The sequence below is a fragment of the Scyliorhinus torazame genome, chromosome 22 (assembly GCF_047496885.1).
Source record: "Scyliorhinus torazame isolate Kashiwa2021f chromosome 22, sScyTor2.1, whole genome shotgun sequence".
NCBI lineage: Eukaryota > Metazoa > Chordata > Chondrichthyes > Carcharhiniformes > Scyliorhinidae > Scyliorhinus > Scyliorhinus torazame.
The window spans coordinates 98519106-98544087 of record NC_092728.1 but is presented as its reverse complement, the minus strand read 5'-3'; the positions used below and the strand labels follow the sequence as shown (position 1 = coordinate 98544087).

General features: G+C 47.7%; 1 protein-coding gene across 2 annotated transcripts in view; it reads left to right on the top strand.

The window, feature by feature from the left end:
- The window catches only part of slc27a4 (solute carrier family 27 member 4), a 68642-nt gene that overhangs the window by 6249 nt on the left and 37411 nt on the right, over positions 1 to 24982 (top strand). For both annotated transcript variants that reach the window (XM_072488705.1, XM_072488704.1), the window contains exons 3-4: positions 22608 to 22769; positions 24761 to 24830. In XM_072488705.1, the coding sequence (XP_072344806.1) occupies positions 22608 to 22769; positions 24761 to 24830 (232 nt within the window). The remainder of the gene's footprint in view (positions 1 to 22607; positions 22770 to 24760; positions 24831 to 24982) is intronic.

Below are 24982 nucleotides of genomic sequence, written 5' to 3'. Positions count from 1 at the left end.
CAGATGAGTAAAATGTGCAGAATGTGTACGGCCAAGAGGATGACAATGGCCAATCTGTTTGCATCCTTAGTGTCACATTTGACCCCTGAGATAAACTTTCGACCTTTCGTGTACGCCATCACTAAGACCACCTATTTCCATTTCTGTAACATCACCCGATTTTGCCCCAGCCTCCATTAATCTGCTGCTGAAACCCCCATAAAGTCCCTCGGACTCGAAAATTCCAACGCAGTCCTGGTGCCCCGCATTGGCGTACCATCCAGAAACTTCAACTCATCCAAATCTCTGCTGCCCTTGTCTTAAGGCGAAACCCCGTGCCCGCTGATCTACATTGGCTCCCAACAAATAATCCCCTGATTGTTAAATTCTCATCCTGGTTTTTAAATCACTCCACGGCTTTGCCCTCCCTGTATCAGTCACCCTCGCCATCCCCACAGCGCTCCCAAGATATCTCAGCGCTCCCAAGATATCTCAGCGCTCCCAAGATATCTCTTCCCCTCTACATCCAGCCACTTTTCCATCCTGGATTTTGAATTGATCTACCGTTGCCGGCTGTGCCTTCAGTTACCGGGGCATCAACCTCTGGAATTCCCTCCCTACACCTTTCCCACTCTACCTAGTTTTTCCCCTTTAACACACACTTTAAGCCTACCTTTATCCAAGCTATTGGTCCACTGACCACATATTCTCCTTCTGAGCCTCGGTGTCACATTTTGTTTTGCAAAGCTCCTGTGAAGCACCTTGGGACGTTTAATTCTGTTCCCGGTGCCTGAGAGTTACAAGTTGATGTTGACTGTATTAATGATGCGTCAGCCAGGTTTAACGAGAGTAGCACAACTTAATGCTGGTGGAAAGGACCCGAGTAGTTTTATTCATTCAATTCCTGACCCACCTGCTGATCCGATGGTGAAAAATGATCAGCTTCACCCGGGAACATCACTTTACTTATTCATGTTTGTATTGGATTTCTGTTGGTGCATCACATCAGCAGGGTTACTGTTGGTATTCCTGCCTTGCAGGGTTTTTACATCCGGCAAGTGCAGCAGAAAGGAAGACTTGTTGGAAATTTCTGAAAGAGGACACAAACTGCATAAGTTTGTGTTAAGGTTTTTAGAGAAAAAAAAAATCTTTTTTTTTTACATCCTTCCCCTCTTTCCAAATCCCTGCGTTACCATGACCCTCATTGTGAAAACCCGGCTGGCCATGCAGTGAAGGACAGGAATGCTGGAGTCGAGCCTTTGTTTTCTGTATTTTCAGAGAAACACACTACACACCATGCACCTCCAACACCTGAGAGCTCTTTCACTCTGCTCTTTTATATGACAGCGAGTCTCCAATTCATACCCTCCGCCTCATCACAATTAGTATCCAACTGACATATAATTAATGCTCTCTTACCTCTGTAATAACCTTCAGCACTCCGAGATCTCGGCCCCCTTCTGGTTCGGGCACCTTGAGCATCCCAGATTTTAATCACTGCACCATTGGTTGCCTTGCCTGCAGCTTCCAATGTCCTAAATTCCGTCCCAAGCCCCTTTCCGCCTCTCTCTTCTCCTTTTAAGATGCTCTATTTAAGCAACCTCTTTGATCATCAGCCCAGACATCTCCTTGGATGAATGGGTGCCAATTTTGTTTGATAACATGGCCCCGATGGGTTATGTTAAAGGGGCTATTTAAGTGCAAGTTGTTGTTATTGCATTTTCTCCAGTGGGATCCAAATCACAACTAGGTTCATTCCATCCTCCCATCCTTCGACGATGGGAAGAAAAAGTGAGCAGCAGGTTTAGCATGTGGCGGGAAAGCTGCAGTTTACAGGGCTGGTGATTCAGTGTGTCGTACACTTGCTTCTGAATCACAGGGTTGTGGGTTCCAATGTTGGACCTGCGGTGCAGATTCTTGTTAGCCTTTCACAGGATGTGGGCAATGTCGATGTTTATTGCCCAACCCTAATTGCCCCTTGAGTCAGCGGGTGTGAGCCCCCTTCCTGAACTGCTGCAGTCCACGTGATGTAGATACATCCGCAGTGCTGCTATGGAGCGAGTTCTGATGGAGTGCTGCATTGCTGCAGGTACCATCTTTTGGATGAGACAACAATGGATGTAAAAGCCTTTGTTAAAGGAGAGTTCTCCCAGTGTGCTGGCCGATATTTCAACCTTTAAACCAGGAAACTACGGCCCAGTTAATCTAACCTCAATGGCAGGGAAAGTTATCGGAAGCAATTCTGAGAGACAGAATAATAATAATCTTTATTAGCGTCACAAGTAGGCTGACATTAACACTGCAATGAAGTTACTGTGAAAAAACCCGAGTCGTCACATATGAAATGAATATGCACCCTCTGTTCCTGCACTCCTTTAAGAACTGTACCCTTTATTTTATATTGTCTCTCCATATTTTTCCCACATGCATCACCCCACACATCTCCACATTGAACTTCATCTGCCACATACCTGCCCACTCCAACCTTTCTACGTCCTTTTGAAGTTCTCCACTATCCTCCTCACAGATTACAATGCTCCCAACTTCCGCATCATCTGAAAATCTCAAAATTGTCTTCCGTACACAAAGATCTCGGTCATTTGGTCCCAATACCGACCCCTGGGGAACTCTACTACAAACCTTCCTCCAGCCCGAAAAATATCAATTGACCGTTACTCTCAGTTTCCTATTACTCAGCTAATTTTGCATCCACAATTTTGCTACTGTTTCTTTTATTCCATGAGCTATAACTTTTGTCACAGTCTGTGTGGCACTGAATCACCTGCCTTTTGAAAGTCCCTGCACACCACATCAACAGCATTACCCTCATCAACCCTCTCTGTTACCGTTTCAAAAAAGCTCCAGCCAATTCTCCAAACATGATTTCTCCTTTAGAAATCAAGCAAAACAATGCCTCTCATTTGTGTGTGTGTGTGTGTGTGTATATATTAACAATCTAATTAACATACTGTTAACACAGTGAACAGATCCTCACGTAAGATTTTGTTGTGAAAGAATTAAGGCAGGAATTGGATAAGTTGGATAATTAGATGTTGAGGTCTCACTGTTTCCTCTATTCTCTGAAACGCCACGTGTTAGTTTTCAGTGAATTTTTTTTAAGGGGCAATTTAGCGTGGCCAATCCACCTACCCTGCACATAATTGAAACCCACGCAGACATGGGGAGAATGTGCAAACTCCACACAGACAGTGACCCAGGGCTAAGATTCGAACCCGGGCCCTCTGCGCCGTAATCCCACTGCAACACGTGCCGTCCTAGTTTTCAGTGAATTTTTAACCGGCAAGTGAACAATATGGAATCGGTGGTATAAAATAGTTACTGGACTTTTAATCCCGGGGCCTGGAATAATGCTCTGGGAACATGTGTTCAAATACCAACAATTACTGCAGATATTTAAATTCAATGTATTAAATCTGCTATAAAAGCTAGTCTTTTAATAGTGATCATGGAATTATGGGGAGGATCCCATAAGACCCATGGTGCTAAGTTCACAGTGGGCAGTCTGTTTCCCGATTTTAAATAACGCAAGTGAACCTTGCAGCCAGTAATTATTCCTGGCGGAGGCAGAGCACCACGGGGGGGCCCCCAAAAATTGGCCATTAATAATATGCCAACAGCGTTTACTGTACAATTTGTATGCCCATGCTGGCTTCCGGCATGGAACACATTCACTCCGCTGACAAGGAACCAGAACATGGCATTCCGATGGTTTACACGCGATTCTCCACCCGATCGTGTTTTCCAATTCCAGCGTCGGAGAAATTTGCCTCATGTGTATTGAGGGACCCCAGTGTGCAATATGAAGTAAAGTTGAATATTATTTCACTGCCTTAATGTCCAGTTTGAGATGTTTCGGAGTGTAATTTTAGATATGGGGAGGCGATGGTGTAGTGGTATTGTCCAGAGATGCTCTGGGGACCTGGGTCGGAAATTAAAAGTCCAATACGAAACATTGTCATTCGTTGTAAAAACCCGTCTGGTTCACAAATATCCTTTCGGGAAGGGAATCGGCCATCCTGACCTGGTCTGGCCTACATGTGACTCCAGATCCACAGCAATGTGGTTGACTCTTAAAGGCAAGCAAGCCACTCGAGGGCTGTTAGGAATGGGCAATAAATGAAGGCCTCAACCCGCGATGGAGTCACATGTAGGCCACATTCTGTGAATTTAAAATAATGAATAAAGTATATGGGGGGGGAATTAGGGATGGGGGGGGGAATTAGGGATGGGGGGGGAATTAGGGATGGGCAATAAATTCTGGCCTTGCCAGTCATACTCACATCCTAAACGGGCAGCACGGTGGCGAAATGGGTTAGCCCTGCAGCCTCACGGTGCCGGGATCCCAGGTTCGATCGCGGCTCTGGGTCACTGTCCGTGTGAGTTTGCACATTCTCCCCGTGTTTGCGTGGGTTTCGCCCCCACAACCCAAAAAAAAAAAGATGTGCAGGCTAGGTGGATTGGCCACGCTAAATTGCCCCTTAATTGGACAAAAATGAATTGGGTACTCTAAAATTTTTTTTTTAAATACTCACATCCTAAAACTAAATTTTTAATTTAAAAAAACTCGACCCTGAAACCCAGTGACCTCCTCAGCCCTAATCTGACCCCTGCTCGGCTGAAGGTGGCAATTCTTGAAGCTATTTTTATCCGCCCATCATCCCCACAAATGAACCTGAAATGACTCCAAAAGAGCTCCCTATTAATTTGTAGTGCCTTGAGCTGGAAGTCTCTCTCTCTCTCTCTCTTTTTCTTTTTTCTCTCTCTCACTTTCTGTTTATTCTCTCTCCCTTTCCAACCTCATCATTTCCATTTCTTTTTCCCTTTCTCTTTCTTTTCTCCTTATATCTCAGCTCCATTTCTTTTTCCTTCATCTCCATTTCTTTTTCTTTTTGCCTCAGCTCCATTTCTATTCTTTTTAATTCTTTTTCATGCTCTAACTGCAACCGAACTCTCCCCAGCTCTGTGTCCCCACCAGATAATATCCCTGATGCTACACTACTGCACAGGTTCTCCTCTGTCAGCAGTGCATCTCGTTCAAATTTAAATGTTGAGCAATCGCTTCAATTATAGCAACCTTCTTAGCTCTAGTTGGTGCCTCTATTTTTAATTCACTTACCAGTTCAACTAGGTTGTCTTTTCGAAGCTCTTTAAAATCAACCCAGAAGGATAGTATCCAATCGCCACCTGCTACCGATCACGGCCTTCTGGTCCATTCATTGGCCACCAGCCACATCGATCAGATCGAGCCATCACGGGGGTCAGCCAATCTCCAATAACCAGTCTAAAACAGCACAGCCTTCTGGAATATGCTTGTTTGAACTAAAGGCTGCTTACAGGCTGATTAAAAGTCACAGGTCCATTAAACATCCGTGGATCAAAAATGTAACAGCAAAATAAAAAAATGGGGAAATAAGGGAATAAACCAGATCAAGCAGGAAGGACACTTCCACCATCACCGGGAAGATCATCGCCCGAATCCTCGCTAGCTGTCATCTCTCAGTCTCTGAAGATAACCTTTCAGAAACCCAGTGTGGCTCCCGACTAAACCATAGAGCAGCAGACTTGATTTTCACTGCTCGGCAACTTCAAGAGAAGTGCCAGGAGCAACATCAACATGCTACACGACCTTCATCAATCTGACCAAGGCTTTTAGGAAGTGCTATGGAAGACCCTGTCAAAGGCCAGCTGTCCAGAGAAATTCATCTACATCCTCCGACTCCTCCATAACAAGATTTCAGTGACAGTCCTCACCGAGGAAAAAGACAGAAACCTTTTGAGGTCAAGACTATAATCAAGCAGGGATGTGTCATCGCTCCCACCCTTTTTTTCACCAGCTTCACTCTCTCAGAAGAGAATCTCCAAGCCATGCTTGACACCTTTGTGGAAGCATACCAAAGAATCGACTTCAGCCTCAACCTGAAGTAGACTCCAATCCTTAAGCAACTGCCCCAGGGCAAGATCCGGTCTATGTCTCCATCAAGGTCAATGGAGAAATACTTCCAAATGTGGAATATTTCCCATACCTCGGCAGTCACCTCTCATCTAAGGCTGACATCAATGCGGAGATACAACAATGTATCCAATCTGCGAGTGCCTCCTTCGGATGCCTAAGGATGAGAGTCTTTGAAGACTGCTCCTCTGAATGAATAAAAATCCCCATAATTCCTTGTACTAATTAGTCATATTATAGTGGAACCTGGGACTGTGAAGCGGTTGCTAACCTGTGTCAAGGATAAGAGTTGGGGCTGCTGCAATTTGCCTTTTGTGACGCTTGCCTTTGCAAAAGGAAAGATAATAGGCAAGAATCTTTCCTTGGATGACTTTCCCAGTGATTCCCTGACTGGTGGCATAGAGGAAATATTGCTCCACCTCACCCCCTCGTGCCACCCCCCGGCCCTTCCCCTCCCCCACCTCCCCTCCCCTACCTCCCCTGGTGGTGGTGGTGGTGCGCGAATTCCTCGAATCACCGCAATCCATGTGATGTTGGTACGCCCACAATGCATTTTTTCTGTAACGGTTTGATACAACTGAGCAACTTATTCGTCCATTTCAGAGGGGCAGGTAAGAGCCAACCACATTGCTGTGGGTCTGGAGTCGCACGTGGCCCAGACCAGGGAAGGACGGCAGATTTCCTTCCCGATGAGCAATACTGAACCAGATGTGTTTATACAACAACATGGTAGCTGGATGATCATTGTTAATGAGATTAGCATTTTATTCCAGATTTATTCATTAGAATTAAATTTCCTGGGCGGGGTGGGCGGGGGGGGGGGGGGGGGGGGGGGGAAGGGAGGTGGGAGAGGAGAAGGGCAGAGGGGTGGCACGAGGGGGTGAGGTGGAGCAATATTTCCTCTATGCCACCAGTCAGGGAATCACTGGGAAAGTCATCCAAGGAAAGATTCTTGCCTATTATCTTTCCTTTTGCAAAGGCAAGCGTCACAAAAAGCAAATTGCAGCAGCCCCAACTCCTATCCTTGACACAGGTTAGCAACCGCTTCACAGTCCCAGGTTCCAATCTGGAAGCCTCTGGTCCGTGTGCGCCAGTAATACATGAAAAGGGTCTGGCAGACAAAGGGTTAACCTGGGACTGAGTACACACATTGGTATAAAAGAACACACGACCCACACCTAGGGTATCAGTGTAGTGTTGGATAGAGCTGTGTGTAGAAACAAGCATGGAGACAGCATCCAACTTAGACCTTTACTGTACCTGTGTATATAGCTTCTAGTGGTCAATAAATACCTTTGAACTGTCTAACTACAAATAATTTAAGACCTCCCAAACTGCGTACAACACTTTAAACATGATGGCAGTGAATGGAATAATTCATAACTTCACAGAAATTGCAGAAGAAAATTAAAATCCTGGAAAAGTTCCAAAGAAATGCTTGGAAGCTGAAGGCAGAAATGAAATTCCTCATTGCAGCAGAATCCTATGGAAGTCCAGCTTCAATACCCAGAGTGACCCAGGGGTGAGCTAAAAATGTAAAATTCCTGGACAACACTAGTCTGAAAGAAAGTTCAATACTGCAGTGGTCAGAATTTGCCACATAGAATCCTGCAAGAGCGAATTGGAGACTGAGAATACCGCCCATTAAGTCTCCTTTCAAAAATGCATTCATTAATATTCCTGATTCGTGGTCTAAATGTGGTTGCTGTAATAGTTCTTGGTCTAAATGTGGTTGCTGTAATAATATCCTTCATAATGTTAAGTAATCAGAATTGTACACAGTGCTTCAGATGGAGTCTTGATGAATGTTTTATACAGCAGCAACACAATCTTCTACGGCACTAGTCTAACTCAGTGCAATGTCTGATTTCCTTTCTTTTTGTACACCTAGCTGAAGGCTGATTATTGTAAGATTGTGTCTTGAGTGGGCATTGAACACTAAACCATTTGACTCGAAGGATCGGTGACTCTTGTATATAACTGAACCAGGTACATCGCACAACACTGGCGAGCTCTTGGCACCTGTGCTTTTCTTTTCACTATTGGGATGTGAGAGTCACGAGCAAGCCAACACTTATTACCTGTATCTAATTACCCTCGAAGGTGAACCGTCTTAATCCAAAAGGTGTAGGCACATCCACAGTGCTTTTCTCTGTAGCTATCTGGTGTAACTGAATGGCTTGCTAGGCCATTTCGGAGGGACAGCAAGAGTCATAATAACAATAATCTTTATTAGTGTCTCAAGTTGGCTTACATTAGCATTGCAATGAAGTTACTGTGAAAATCCCCTAGTCGCCACACTCCAGCACCTGTTTGGGTACACTGAGGGAGAATTCAGAATGTCCAAATTACCTAACAAGCACGTCTTTCGGGACTTGTGGGAGGAAACCGGAGCACCCGGAGGAAACCCACGTAGATACGGGGAGAACGTGCAAACTCCGCACAGTCAGTGACCCAAGCGGGAATTGAACCCGGGACCCTGGCACTGTGAAGCATCAGTGCTAACCACTGTGCTACCTTGCCGCCCACATTGCTGTGGGTCTGGAGTCACATGTGGGCCAGACGTGGTAAGAAGAGCAGATTACCTTCCCCGAAGGGCCATTAGTCAACCAGATGGGTTTTTACAACCAATGGGTATTAATGAGACGAGTATTTTATCCCCGATTTTTTATTAAGTTGAATTTATTTCTCCTAGCTTTCTTGATGGGATTTTTTGAGCTCTTGTGCCTCGAGCATTATTCCAGGTCTCCCGATTACTGGTCTGGTAACATTACCTCGATATGACCGTCTCGCTAAGCCTGTGATTGAATGCAACATTTCCTGTTTCCCACACCAGCTCCCCTTCAGTCTCTCTCTCTCTCTCTCTGTCTGTGAGATTAATCATTTTGTTCCTATTTATCTTGGCTCGTACTATTGTGCTGAAGCAAACCCTGCTGGAATTGAGCTGCGATTTTTGCAAAGTCACTTCAAGTGGGCTGCTGGCAGACACTGATTGCAGTCCCACCTGATCTGTCTGAGCTGCTTTCAAAGAGATAAATATCTCTCTCTCCAGCAGATTTGCTGTGGAGTTGCTCACATTCATTCAGAGGATATACTGCGTTGTGAGGACAACTCTGAGGCATGACACCTATTGACTGCAAGGCAGGAGGGCTGGGAGGCGAGCGGGAGTGGGGAATGATGTGTTTTGAAATGTTGTTGAATTGTCCGAGAAGGGACTGTGAGGAGGCTAGGGAAATGTGGGCGCACAGATCGTTATGGGGGGGGGGGGGGGGGTCCTGAAGGACGTGGAGGACTGGCTGAGATACGAGAGGGGAGGAATACGAAGAGGGGGCAATGTTACAGAATGGGAGATTGGAAGGTGGGGGGGGGAAAGAGGCAGGAATTGGGGCAGAGTGGACTTTTAGACAGACTTTTGTAACTGGAGCAGTGAAATGCTAATAGTCTGGAACAAAACTCTGGGCAGCACATCAGTAGGAAAAGAAGCTGAAAACAAAATAAAACCAGCATGGAACATAGAACAGTACAGCACAGACCCTTCGGCCCGCAGGTGTGCAGCAAGGAGGGAAGGTTTATCTGAACATACTGGAGCTGGGAATCAATCCGACCTGCGGGCAGCACAAAGGACCCTTGTTTTTTGATATTTTTAGGTTGCAGGAACGGCAGGCTTAACGTCGACCTGAACTGTGCATAAAGTGGACCAAGTGCCCACTCAAAGCTGACACTCAGGAACTGAACCCTTTCCTCTCTGGGTCTTCATTCGAATCGAGGTAGCAACTTGCACAGCAGGGCAATGATGGATAATAGTAATTGCAATCTCCAGGGCAATGTTTACGTGGGAATTTTTTTCAACTCCATTTACCCGCTCTCTCTCCATAGCCCTTAATTCCGCGAGAAATCAAGAATTTATCAACTTCTGTCTTAAAGACACTCAACGTCCCGGCCTCCACTGCCCTCTGTGGCAATGAATTCCACAGACCCACCACTCTCTGGCTGAAGAAATTTCTCCTCATCGCTGTTCTAAAGTGACTCCCTTTTATTCTAAGGCTGTGCCCCCCCGGGTCCTAGTCTCCCCTGCTAATGGAAACAACTTCCCTACATCCACCCTATCTAAGCCATTCATTATCTTGTAAGTTTCTATTAGATCTCCCCTCAACCTCCTAAGTTCCAATGAATATAATCACAGGATCCTCAGACGTTCATCGTATGTTAGGCCTACCATTCCTGGGATCATCCGTGTGAATCTCCGCTGGACCCGCTCCAGTGCCAGTATGTCCTTCCTGAGGTGTGGGGCCCAAAATGCTTACAGTATTCTAAATGGGGCCTAACTAATGCTTTATAAAGCTTCAGAAGTACATCCCTGCTTTTGTATTCCAAGCCTCTTGAGATGAATGACAACATTGCATTTGCTTTCTTAATTACGGACTCAACCTGCAAGTTTACCTTTAGAGAATCCTGGACTAGGACTCCCAAGTCCCTTTGCACTTCAGCATTATGAATTTTGTCACCGTTTAGAAAATAGTCCACGCCTCTATTCTTTTTTCCAAAGTGCAAGACCTCGCACCTGCCCACGTTGAATTTCATCAGCCATTTCTTGGACCACTCTCCTAAACTGTCAAAATCTTTCTGAAGCCTCCCCACCTCCTCCATACTACCTGCCCCTCCACCTATCTTTGTATCATCGGCAAACTTAGCCAGAATGCCCTCAGTCCTGTCATCTAGATCGTTAATATATAAAGAGAACAACTGTGGCCCCAACACTGAACCCTGCGGGACACCACTCGTCACCGGTTGCCATTCCGAAAAAGAACCTTTTATCCCAACTCTCTGCCTTCTGCCTGACAGCCAATCGTCAATCCATGTTAGTACCTTGCCTCGAATACCATGGGCCCTTATTTTACTCAGCAGTCTCCCATGAGGCACCTTATCAAAGGCCTTTTGGAAGTCAAGATAGATAACATCCATTGGCTCTCCTTGGTCTAACCTATTTGTTATCTCTTCAAAGAACTCTAACAGGTTTGTCAGGCACGACCTCCCCTTACTAAATCCATGCTGATTTGTCCTAATCCCACCCCTGCACTTCCAAGAATTTAGAAATCTCATCCTTAACAATGGATTCTAGAATCTTGCCAACAACCGAAGTTAGGCTAATTGGCCTATAATTTTCCATCTTTTTCCTTGTTCCCTTCTTGAACAGGGGGGTTACAACAGCGATTTTCCAATCCTCTGGCACTTTCCCTGACTCCAGTGACTTTTGAAAGATCATAACCAACGCCTCCACTATTTCTTCAGCTATCTCCTTTAGAACTCTAGGATGTAGCCCATCTGGGCCTGGAGATTTATCAATTTTTAGACCTCTTAGTTTCTCTAGCACTTTCTCCTATGTGATGGCTACCATATTCAACTCTGTCCCCTGACTCTCCGGAATTGTTGGGATATTACTCATGTCTTCTACTGTGAAGACTGACGCAAAGTACTTATTCAGTTCCTCAGCTATTTCCTTGTCTCCCAACACAAAATTACCAGCGTCATTTTGGAGCGGCCCAATGTCAACTTTTGCCTCCCATTTGTTTTTAATGTATTTAAAGAAACTTTTACTATCATTCCTCATGTAACTGGCTAGCCTACCTTCAAATTTGATCCTCTCTTTCCTTATCTCTCTCTTTGTTATCCTCTGTTTGTTTTTGTAGTCTTCCCAATCTTCTGACTTCCCACTACTCTTTGCCACATTATAGGCTTTCTCTTTTGCTTTGATGCATTCCCTAACTTCCTTTGTCAGCCATGGCTGCCTAATCCCCCATCTGATAACCTTTCTTTTCTTTGCGATGAACCTCTGAGGTGAAGGCTGCAACATCTGCCACCGCGCCCGTTTCTAACTCTGGCTGGTCCGACACCCCGAATATGGCCTCCCGAGGGCCCAGGTCGAGCTTCACGTGCACCACTTTAGAGATTACCCTAAACACCTCCTTCCAGTAATCCTCCAGCTTTGGACAGGACCAAAACATATGAATGTGGTTTGCGCCCCCCCCCCCCCCCCCCCCCCCCCCCGCAACGTTCACATACATCTTCTACCCCCTCAAAGAGCCGGCTCATCCTCGCCTTGTAAGGTGCGCTCTATACACCACTTTCAGCTGCATCAGCCCCAACCTCGCACACGAGGTGGAGGTGTTCACCCTCCGGAGCACCTCACACCAGAACCCCTTCTCCATATCCTCTCCCAACTCTTCATCCCACTTTGCCTTGATCCCTTCTAGAGGCACTTTCTCCTCCTCCAAAATAGCCCCGTAAACCACCGATACTACCCCCGTCTCCAGTCCCCCTGTCGTCAGCACCTCCTCCAGCAATGTGGAGGCCGGATCTACTGGGAAGCTCTGTATCTCCTTTCTGGCAAAGTGTCGAACCTGCATGTATCTAAATATTTCCCCCTGCTCCAGCCCATACTTCGCTCCCAGCTCCTTCAATCCCGCAAAAAGACACCCAAGAATCAAATCTTTTTGTATCCTAATTACTTTCTCCTCCCATCTCCGAAAAGTTCCATCCCACTTCCCTGACTCAAATCTATGGTTCCCCTGAATCGGCATTTCCCTTGACACTGCCCCAAACCAAAAGTGCACGGTAGCCTTGTGGATAGCACAATTGCTTCACAGCTCCAGGGTCCCAGGTTCGATTCCGGCTTGGGTCACTGTCTGTGCGGAGTCTGCACATCCTCCCCGTGTGTGCGTGGGTTTCCTCCGGGTGCTCCGGTTTCCTCCCACAGTCCAAAGATGTGCAGGTTAGGTGGATTGGCCAGGATAAATTGCCCTTCGTGTCCAAAATTGCCCTTAGTGTTGAGTGGGGTTACTGGGTTATGGGGATAGGGTGGCGGTGTTGACCTTGGGTAGGGTGCTCTTTCCAAGAGCCGGTGCAGACTCGATGGGCCGAATGGCCTCCTTCTGCACTGTAATTTCTATGTAAAATCTATGTATGTAAATCTATGCTGTTGAAATTGCCTCCAAATTCTCAGCGAAGCTATTACTACCGGACTCCCTGAGTATCTCCCCGGGGCCGTCGGGAGTGGTGCTGTTGCTAGCGCCTTCAATCACTACCCAAACTCCCCTCCATTCTGACCCACTGGGAGTCAACCCCTCTGACCCAGCTCCGTACCTTCTCTACATTCGCCGCCCAGTAATAATACACCAGGAAAATTGTAACTTTTTGTTATGCTTTTATATTCTGCATGGAGAATAAAAATGGAACCAGATGATATGGGATCCCTGTAGTTTGGGAAAGGGTCAGACTTTTATTTTGTCGGGGACCGTGAGTTGTTGGTTGAGATACCCTCAATTACGACTCAGGAGAGAAGATTGATAATTTAAAGGCTTTAATTACCAGAGAACCAGACAGCTGCCGAGAAGTGTGCTCACTGCACGCTGCCTACTGAACGTAACCTTATATACAGTTCCCTGGGGGCGGAGCTGGAGTCCCCCAGGGTTCCAAACCCGGTCTTAAAGGGGCCTACGCATTAAAGGTACATGTGTATACAGATATCATTCATCACATTGGCACTATGCAAAGGAAGTGAGGTAAAGCTTGCCTTCAGCTGCTTTGCAATCAGTTAGAAATGTTATTCACAGCTATACTGACCATTGAACACCACACTGCTGACGGGAATGCAGCCATTATCCAGTGCAAGTTGATTCTTGCAGCATATGTTTGAGCAGACATGGTTGTTTTTCTGCAATGATTTTGAATTCTAAATTTCATGTCTGCCTGTAGATAAAATAATTGAACTTCACGGGACTCCTGTACCTTGTAATTCTTGACAGATATGATTAACTTGCCTTTTGATTTAATTTTGAAATTATTAGGTCATACCGAGTTATCCAAGTAAATTATTGTTTTTATTGTCTGGTATATTTTAATTTGCTTATTGGTATGTGTGCTGAAGTTAATTCATTTTGTACATATTGGGTGTGATCTAGCAAATGGGGACAGAGTCTCATAGCGCAAGATTAACCGGGTGTTTCCTGGTGTTTGGAGCGCAGAGAAACATCCCGCTATCTAATGCCCATCCGGGTAGATTGGAGGCCTCATGGGGAACGCACAGCCGAGGCCACACTTAGCCCCCGTCTTGTGCACGGAGGAGTGCTGCTCGCCGGAAATCCTCAATGCAGCTCGAGATCGCGTTGCCATTTTAAAAATGATGCCTCGATCTCGCGAGCCCCTGAACGTCCTCAAGCCTCAACTCACTATAGAGCATCCCCCAGCCCCCACCCGATCACCACCTCGCAATAAATGCTAGCTTGGCACCTTCGCAGTACCAGCAAGGCACCCTGGCAGATCACCTGCGAGCTGGCAGTGCCACCTTGGTAAGAGCTCTGCCAGGGTGCTACCCTGCCCAGAGGGCAAACACCTGGGGGCCTCCGATCCACTGGGAGATTCCACCCGATCACCACCTCGCAATAAATGCTAGCTTGGCACCTTCGCAGTACCAGCAAGGCACCCTGGCAGATCGCCTGCGAGCTGGCAGTGCCACCTTGGCAAGGGCTCTGCCAGGGTGCTACCCTGCCCAGAGGGCAAACGCCTGGGGGCCTCCGATCCACTGGGAGATTCCCAACGAGTGCCGTTCCGTCTGGTTCCGCACTTGTCCGAGGTCTCTGAGGCAAGAGGATAGATCCCAATGTCGACTGTCCCCGGGAACTGCACATTAGAGTGAGACTAGGTGTCTCGCTCTAACATGCAGATTTGGCAAAAGGTGATCCTGCCCACATTGGGTGGGATTCGCATCGCGACTTCTCACGAGATCGTGTTAGATCTGGTGAGACGTAGTGAGCCGGGTCGATCCCGGGAGCGGGGTCTCCTAGCTTTTATCAGCAACACTGCCGCTGCAAGCTGCGTTTTGGGTGCAGCAAGGCCATTGGATCGCGCCCATTGAATTGATGTCCAGGCAATTTTTCAAAAACCTTTTGAGTTTGTGTGGTTTAAAGATTGTGAGCTTTGAAGTACATTGTCGCCAACATTATTTGAAAAATATGTGGAGACCACTAATATGAAATGTGATGAACACATGTCAGATGATATTGGATTACTACTTTTGCCTAATTATCTACACTCGCTCTGTGTTTTTCGCACTGAAGTGATCTCCATAAACCTGAAATAGGGTGATTGTGATTAAAAGCATGAAGTGCCAAGTGAGAATTTTAAACCATTCTTGTGCTACAATGTTCCATTTAAAAACATTGCTCTGAACCCATTTATCAATGTATGTGAGTGAACCTGTAGCCTAACAACTGCAAAACACTCGCCGCTAAAAATGGTCCCGCGGCCCAGGGACAAGAAATGAGATGCGAGATGCTAATTTTTATCGGATTGGTAGACCAGTAGACTAGGGCAGCACAGTGGTTAGCACTGCTGCCTCACAGCGCCAGTGGCCTGGGTTTGATTCCCAACTTGGGCGACTGACCGTGTGCAGCTTACACTGGGCCTGGGCAGGGTGCTCTTTCGGATGTCGGTGCAGCCTTGATGGGCTGAATGGCCTCCGATTTTGTGATTTGATTAATTTCATCCTGCACTCTAGCTTTTAGAATTTAAAAGAAAAGTAAACTCACTTTATCCAAACTTTAGTGTGGCACCTTTCTTTCACACCTTGCATATCTTCTACTGGCGCTGTGAGGCAGCAGTGCTAACCACTGTGCTGCCCTAGTCTACTAGTCTACCAATCCCATAAAAATGAGCATCTCGCTTCTCATTTCTTGTCCCTGGGGCCGCGGGACCATTTTTAGCGGCGAGCGTTTTGCAATTCCCGTAACAGCCTCCCCGAACAGGCGCCGGAATGTGGCGACTAGGGGCTTTTCACAGTAACTTCATTTGAAGCCTACTTGTGACAATAAGCGATTTTCATTTCATTTCATTCTTCTCCTTTGAATCACAACAAGCCAATCAATTTCTTTTCCTGTTCTGTAGCCATCCTTACTAAATTGCTTTTGGTAAACATCTGTTTGAAATATTGCTCGGCTGATTGCCATAGCAACCCACAGTTTTGATTCACAGTCGTTCTGTCCCTTGCTTTAATGACCAGTCGCGTTCCCCAACATTTTGAAAATATGACCAGAATTTTACCAACAGAAAAATATGACAATTTCTTGGGTTTTCCTGACAGATGGTGGAGGCTCCAATGTTCTTTGCATCACACGGCTGACCAGGAATCATTCCCACTCTGACCTTCTGAAGGTGTGTGTTGGAAGGATTTTGAGGTTGATCATCTGATGAACACATTATAAATGCACCTTCATAGAACATAGAACAATACAGCGTAGTACAGGCCCTTCGGTCCACGATGTTGCACCGAAACAAAAGCCATCTAACCTACACTATGCCATTATCATCCATATGTTTATCCAATAAACTTTTAAATGCCCTCAATGTTGGCGAGTTCACTACTGTAGCAGGTAGGGCATTCCACGGCCTCACTACTCTTTGCGTAAAGAACCTACCTCTGACCTCTGTCCTATATCTATTACCCCTCAGTTTAAAGCTATGTCCCCTCGTGCCAGCCATATCCATCCGCGGGAGAAGGCTCTCACTGTCCACCCTATCCAACCCCCTGATCATTTTGTATGCCTCTATTAAGTCTCCTCTTAACCTTCTTCTCTCCAACGAAAACGACCTCAAGTCCATCAGCCTTTCCTCATAAGATTTTCCCTCCATACCAGGCAACATCCTGGTAAATCTCCTCTGCACCCGCTCCAAAGCCTCCACGTCCTTCCTATAATGCGGTGACCAGAACTGTACGCAATACTCCAAATGCGGCCGTACCAGAGTTCTGTACAGCTGCAACATGACCTCCCGACTCCGGAACTCAATCCCTCTACCAATAAAGGCCAACACTCCATAGGCCTTCTTCACAACCCTATCAACCTGGGTGGCAACTTTCAGGGATCTATGTACATGGACACCTAGATCCCTCTGCTCATCCACACTTTCAAGAACTTTACCATTAGCCAAATATTCCGCGTTCCTGTTATTCCTTCCAAAGTGAATCACCTCACACTTCTCTACATTAAACTCCATTTGCCACCTCTCAGCCCAGCTCTGCAGCTTATCTATATCCCTCTGTAACCTGCTACATCCTTCCACACTATCGACAACACCACCGACTTTAGTATCGTCTGCAAATTTACTCACCCACCCTTCTGCGCCTTCCTCTAGGTCATTGATAAAAATTACAAACAGCAACGGCCCCAGAACAGATCCTTGTGGTACTCCACTTGTGACTGTACTCCATTCTGAACATTTCCCATCAACCACCACCCTCTGTCTTCTTTCAGCTAGCCAATTTCTGATCCACATCTCTAAATCACCCTCAATCCCCAGCCTCCGTATTTTTTGCAATAGCCTACCGTGGGGAACCTTATCAAACGCTTTGCTGAAATCCATATACACCACATCAACTGCTCTACCCTCGTCTACCTGTTCAGTCACCTTCTCAAAGAACTCAATAAGGTTTGTGAGGCATGACCTACCCTTCACAAAGCCATGCTGACTATCCCTGATCATATTATTCCTATCTAGATGATTATAAATCTTGTCTCTTATAATCCCCTCCAAGACTTTACCCACTACAGACCTGAGGCTCACCGGTCTATAGTTGCCGGGGTTGTCTCTGCTCCCCTTTTTGAACAAAGGGACCACATTTGCTGTCCTCCAGTCCTCTGGCACTATTCCTGTAGCCAATGATGACATAAAAATCAAAGCCAAAGGTCCAGCAATCTCTTCCCTGGCCTCCCAGAGAATCCTAGGATAAATCCCATCAGGTCCCTTGTCCATCAAGTCGTGGGATGGGACTCGAACTGGATCAGAGTCAGGGACACCACCCACTGCACCACAAGTCTTCTATATGATACTGTTCCAACACTTGTTCTCCCCTCAATCCTATCTCTCTGCCCTTTTCCTACACTGTTTTCAATTCTGTCTTTTCACTTCCTTACCCCACCCTTTCTTCCTTTATTAATAATTTTTAACTGACAAATGGAAACAGATTTTCTGAATTTGCGTTAATAAAGCTTTTCTGTGAGACTTCCTTTATGTCCAGTTAGGCTTACTTGTTAATTTTTTGGATACAAAGGGAATTGAAGGATACGGGGTGGAGGGGACCAGAGGATATGGGGTTAACGGGAGTGGAGGATACGGGGTTGATGGGACCGGAGGATATGGGGTGGAGGGGACCGGAGGATATGGGGTGGAGGGGACCGGAGGATATGGGGTGGAGGGGACCGGAGGATATGGGGTGAAGGGGACCGGAGGATACGGGGTTAAGGGGAGTGGATGGTACGGGGTTGATGGGACCAGAGGGTACGGGGTGGAGGGGACCGGAGGGTACGGGGTGGAGGGGACCGGAGGGTACGGGGTTGAGGGGACCGGAGGGTACGGGGTGGAGGGGGCCGGAGGGTACGGGGGTGGAGGGGACCGGAGGGTACGGGGTGGAGGGGACCGGAGGGTACGGGGTGGAGGGGACCGGAGGGTACGGGGTGGAGGGGACCGGAGGGTACGGGGTGGAGGGGACCGGAGGGTACGGGGTGGAGGGGACCGGAGGGTACGGGGTGGAGGGGACCGGAGGGTACGGGGTGGAGGGGACCGGAGGGTACGGGGTGGAGGGGACCGGAGGGTACGGGGTGGAGGGGACCGGAGGGTACGGGGTGGAGGGGACCGGAGGGTACGGGGTGGAGGGGACCGGAGGGTACGGGGTGGAGGGGACCGGAGGGTACGGGGTGGAGGGGACCGGAGGGTACGGGGTGGAGGGGACCGGAGGGTACGGGGTGGAGGGGACCGGAGGGTACGGGGTGGAGGGGACCGGAGGATACGGGGTGAAGGGGAGTGGAGTTGAGGTAGTAGATCATCCGTGATCTTACTAAATGGCGGAGATGGCTGAATAACCAACCCTGCTCCTGATCTTCATATATTCCTGAGGCAGATGCATATTTTCTGGGTGGTCCCAAGTGGTGTGTTCAGATTTAGACCTGTGGGCATTGTGTGTGTCACACTCTGGGCATTGTGGGGAAGCCTACAGCACGTGTACTGCTGTGGGTCACGAAGGTGGCTCATCAGTTTCCCGAGGGCAATTGGGGATGGGCAATAAGCTAGAGTGACGCATATCCCTTCCTTTACCAGTGTCGTCCACATACTGTGAATGGATAAATAAAAAGGACCTTTCTTTTACCTTTGGAAGCTGTCAGCCAGCAATTCCTTTCATTACAAGGCTGACTTTGCACTTCCTGTCATGTGAGAGTACCTTTAAGAAATGGGTGTTTAAGAAATGTACCTTTAAGAAATGTATATTTATCAGTGATGTCAGAGAGTGGGTGGAGCTGGGCTGTCTGTCAGCTTTTTACTTTTGTTTTTGAGCAGGCTGCAGGGTGTGTTTTAGTTTTGTTTTCAGTGTTGGAGCTGAAGCCAGACGGAGAAGGTGTACTGTTGATCTCTCTGCAATCAAAAGACTATCTCTTGATCATTTGGTGAATTCAGAATTATAAATGTTCTCAGTTGTGAATGTAAACCTAATGTGCTTCTGGTAAAAGGTGTTTTAAGTCTTATGGATGTTAAAAGAAAAGCTTAAAGGATTACTTAGTGTTGTATTCTTCGGGGGTTGTATTTGAATTGATGGTTGCTAAGATGTTCACTATGTTTTAAAAAGGTTAACTTGAGTTCATAGAATAAACATTGTTTTGCGTTAAAAAATACTTTTCCATTTCTGCTGTACCACACCTGTAGAGTGGGCCGTGAGCTCCCCATACCACAATCTATTAAAGGTTGTGGGTCAGGTGAACTCCATGATACACTTTTGGGTTCTCTAAACCCTGGCCCATAACACTTCCACCTTTCAAAAGGGTCCCAATGGCATTGTGAGGAATCTCCCCAATGGCTGCCTGTGAGATTCCGAGAGGAATCTCCCCAATGGCTGCCTTTGAGAGGCCTCGGAGATAGCCGCTCAAACTCGGTGCTGGAGTTCGCACTAACCCAAGTCCCCATTCTAGGCATCTCGGGAGAATTGATTCCCTTGTTTTAACAACAAATGAGTCAGCACCTTTTTCCAGGAGCAGGAGCACAGGCCCTCTGCCTCCTGTGACAGAAAACAAGATCACGAGTCTACATCCCCCTTGGGGGTGCGAAGATAAAGCTGTCTTAAAATTGGCCGGCGACTTAGAGAACAAATAACTGAGCTGCTCTCATCAGGAAACCCTAAAATTCAAGCCAAATACTGCAGATGCTGGAAATCTGAACTCGAAGTGGAAACTGCTGGATGAACTCAGCAGGCCTGGCAGCATCTGTGGAGAGAGAAACAATATGGTCCTTCTTCGGAATTGCTAACATCCCGATTTCTAGAATTCACTGCATTTTGCTCCTAAGAATAGGCCTCTTTGGCCAGTGCTGAAGACTCCTTTTTCAGCTTAAAGGAAATCTTGGTGGGGATTCACCATTCAAGTGCTCTCGCCAACGGGAGAGTCGCTGCTGGCGCTCGGGAGCGAGGCCCGGTTCGCGTCTCTCTCCTTCACCGTGCTAACTTGTGCATGGAGGAGATGCCCCCCCCCACTCCTCCATCACAGAAATAATGGGTCACCCCCCCCCCACAGCATGCACGCATGAGGGGGACCCGACGGCCCCCCCCAGTCAGAGACCATCCCCCATCAGAGATCCCCCCCCCCCCCCCCCAATCAGTGATGCCCTTCAACCCCTGCTTGAAAGCTGAAGAGCAGTCCAGGCAGTAAAATGCATGATCACTGCATTTCCACTCAACTTTCCCTAACATCTGACAAAAGTGTTTAAAGCAGCAGCCCTAGCAAGTGCCAGAGGCTTCCTCTGAAGCCAAGTACATTTCAAAGGGCTTCACACCCCTTGTCAGCCTTTGAATGCCAATTTCTCATTCAATTTCTGAGAGTAATACTGACCAGTGATTGACCACTTTATTGGTTCAGACACAGCTGTTTAGGGAGTTTATGTATCCTTCTCTTCACGCTTGAATGCATCTCCAGCTAAGTGCTTTCACTTCCTCTTTTCGCAGCCGAAAACACACTGGTGTGAGTAGGGTTTGAGGACCACCTCAGTTATGCACTGACAACCTTGACCTACCTGCGGTCCACTACGCCAGGACCATGCTCAGGCAAACTTGCCTCAAAGCCAGCCCGGTGAATTTTCCGCTCTGAGTGTTGGAGCATAATGGGTTTGGGGAGGGGGGGGACTCTTGACTTCGAACCTGTTAATGACATTAACATTTATTGAAATGCTCGATTTGCAACCTCCTGTTGGCATGGGGCAGGTAATGGGCTGAGGCTGCTGGCGGGAGTTCAGAGCATCGAAAGGGATTTGACATCCACCACCAAACCTATTTGTCCCTCGACATTCCATTCTCCGCTCGATCAAGAATGCCGAGTTGAATCCTCGCATTGAGTTGAATGAAGAATCCAACCCCTTTTGTTTGATTCCACCCATCTGAAGCACCTTGGGACAGTTCACTGTGTTAAAGGCACGATATAAATGCAAATGATTATTATTATTATTGGGCAGCACGGTAGCACAGTGGTTAGCACAATTGCTTCACAGCTCCAGGGTCCCAGGTTCGATTCCCGGCTTGGGTCACTGTCTGTGCGGAGCCTACACGTTCTCCCCGTGTCTGCGTGGGTTTCCTCCGGGTGCTCCGGTTTCCTTCCACAGTCCAAAGATGTGCAGGTTAGGTGGATTGGCCACGATAAATTGCCCTTGGTGTCCAAAACTGCCCTTAGTGTTGGGTGGGGTTACTGGGTTATGGGGATAGGATGGAGGTGTGGGCTTTGGTAGGGTGATCTTTCCAAGTGCCGGTGCAGACTCGATGGACTGAATGGCCTCCTTCTGCACTGTCAATTCTATGATTATATTATTAAAGGGTATGTGGGGGGGGGGGGGGGGGGGGTGTCTGCTGTCTAAGTGTGTGAGTGAGGGTGTGGCGGCACTGTGTGTATGTGTGTGTGTTGAGGCTGTAGGACGCGGTATGTCTGAGGTCGTGTAATGGTGTGGGGGTGGTGTGTGTGTGGGTGAGGGTGTGTGGGCTGGTGTCTGTGTGTGTGTGTGTGTGTGTGTGTGTGTGTGTGTGTGGGGGAGCTGTGAGTGTGCGTGGGTGTGGGGAGCTGTGGGCGCGGTGTCTGTAATTTACATAGAATTTACAGTGCAGAAGGAGGCCATTTGGCCCATCGAGTCTGCACCCGGTCTTAGAAAGAGCACCCTACCCAGGCCCACACCTCCACCCTATCCCCATAACCCAGTAACTCCACCCAACACTAAGGGCAATTTTGGACACTAAGGGCAATTTATCGTGGCCAATCCACCTAACCTGCACATCTTTGGACTGTGGGAGGAAACCGGAGCACCCGGAGGAAACCCACGCAGACACGGGGCGAACGTGCAGACTCCGCACAGACAGTGGCCCAAGCCGGGAATCGAACCTGGGACCCTGGAGCTGTGAAGCAATTGTGCGAACCACTATGCTACCGTGCTGCCCCATTTCAGAGTGGGGTCAGACCGCTGAAGGACCCTCATTCGGGAATTTGCCCTCTGCCACTGGGAATGGGGATGTCTGGGATCGGGAGGACTCGGTGTAAAGGGATGAATTCCTGATATTAAGTGTCTCTGTGGCTTCCTTTTTTTTTTTGACCAGCCCTGAAGGAGATCCACAAACTGCTGGGGAAATCGATGTCCCTGTACTGCTCTGGAGAATGGAACGCCAGTGAGGTACTCCCGGGTACGGAAAACCTCGATCCTTTACTGGAGGCTACATCAACGCGCCCTCCACCCCCGGTCCAGAACCGAGGATTCACAGGTACACTCCTTGACAGAAAATACCCTTCGCTCAATCCCGACTCTGCCATCCAATTCTCATTTCTTGTAGATTTAAATACATACACACATCTCAAAACCACATGGTTTCTTGGGACGGATGAGGAATCCGATTCGAAATCCCAAGCCAGGTTGGGGGCAGGGTAGTAGGGGGTGTAAAAGTTGGAGGATTTCAACTCTGATCCTGTATACGGGGGAAGCTAGTCCAAGAGATCCCCTTGGCCCTGATTTAATGTTAAACTGATCCCCAACTTGGCCATAAACGGCGCCAACTTCCAACTCCCCTGTGGGAGCCAACAGCCTGCCCCAATTATTGTGACGAACACAAGTAGCCAAGTAAATTAAATCAAATAAACTGAGGGACAAATTAAAGGGACAGTCCCTTAAAGGGAAACTACCTTAAACAAAGCGAATTACAAATGGAGCTTAAAAACGTCAAACCAAAATGTGATTCAGGGGATCGATAAAGCATTGCAGCCCCTGTGCTGCTCAGCAGGCATGGAAGGTCTCGAGGGTGCCAGGGGACATTGCATGCTCTCTTTCCAGGGACACCCAGACACTCATGTAGCTGTGGAGCGGGGCAGATGGTTGGGTGGGACGACCCCCTCGATCACCAGCTGCCTGGACCTGTAGATGGCAAGTTTGGCCCAGGGAAAGGTTCACGAGGAATTTCTCCTCCTTCCCCGTCCCTCTCCACACTGAGTGATTGTAGATCAGGAGCGTGGGGCTAAAGTGCAAAAAAAACCTCAACAAAAGGTCTTTTAAATAACTGAAAAGTGTGTGTGGGGGGGTGGGGGGGGGGGGTTCAGTCTACAGGTCCACCCCACCGCATAGTAACTAACCCAGATGTGGCATTCACCATTTTTAAATTGTGATCTCCTTGATCTTCCCTAACCTATTCCATCGGAACAGGCGGTCAACTTTAACCCAACTTCTCATCGTCATCTTCCAGAGCTCAATCAAATCAGGACAAATGTTTGTAAAGTGCGAGACCCAACCCTTTCAGCTGAGCTCGACACTGAAGCTGGCTACCGTCAATTATATTACTCAGCGCCCACCCTTACTTAACAGATGCTAATTAAAGGGATCCTAAATTAAAAAGGACGGATTGATTGTACATTCTGAAGGGAAAACAAACCCCAGAAGATGACTTTTAACGACCTAATTTGACGAGGGTTTGTGGAAGGACTTTAACTGGACCCAATGGCTTCCTTCCGCACTGTAGAGATTTGCTAATTTTTGATTGGTTCTATGAAAGCAGTAGTGGGAATCCGCGTCTCCACTCCCTCCTGGTTGGCGTGGTTCCACTGACACTGGGAAAATATTCCCCTGAGATCAGATAGGAGATTTAATAAAATCATGAGGGAATTTGATAATCAATGAAGGGGAGCCGCTTGGTAACCAGAGGACCCAAATCTCAGGTGATTGGCAAAAGAGGCAAAGGTGCCGGACAGAGAGTGACGGAAACGGTGGTGCAGCGGGAATGCCAATGGCCTGGTTCTCCTGAGGCCTGGGCTAACGCTTTGGGGCCAGGGGTTCGAATTTCACCCAATGGCAGCTGGTGGAGTTTAAATTCAATGAATTGACATATATCTGGAATATGAAGCTAGTCACGGTCGTGGTGGCCATGCCGACTACTGTTGTTTTTAAAACCCATCTGGTTCCAGTGGTGGAAAGGAATCTGCCGTCCTCACCCGGTCTGGCCTACATGTGACTCCAGACCTTACGGCAAAGTGGTTGACTCTGCACCGCCCCCTCTGAAACACTCGGTTCCGGGGGCAATTAAGGATGGGCAACAAATGCTGGCCAAAGAAAGATTACAAACCTGGGAAAGGAACAGAAAAGTGCGACTAACTTGGTAGCTCTGCAAAAAGAGGCACGATGGGCCGAATGGCCTCCTTCTATACTGTACCATTCTGTGACTTTAAATGGTTATCCCCGCTCCCGTGTGACAGAGTGCGTCTTTTGTTGCAGACCGACTGTTTTATATTTACACCTCAGGAACCACCGGCATGCCCAAGGCAGCTATTGTTGTCCACAGCAGGTAAGGACCCATGTCTCGGGGATGTCAGCAAGACCAGTTAGGCTCGGCACTGCGGCTCACTCAGCCTGACCTCCAACCACAGTTTAAACGCTGCTACTTTCTCTGTCCCCTGTACTCTACCCTCAACCTTGGAACAACAAGTTCACCGCACA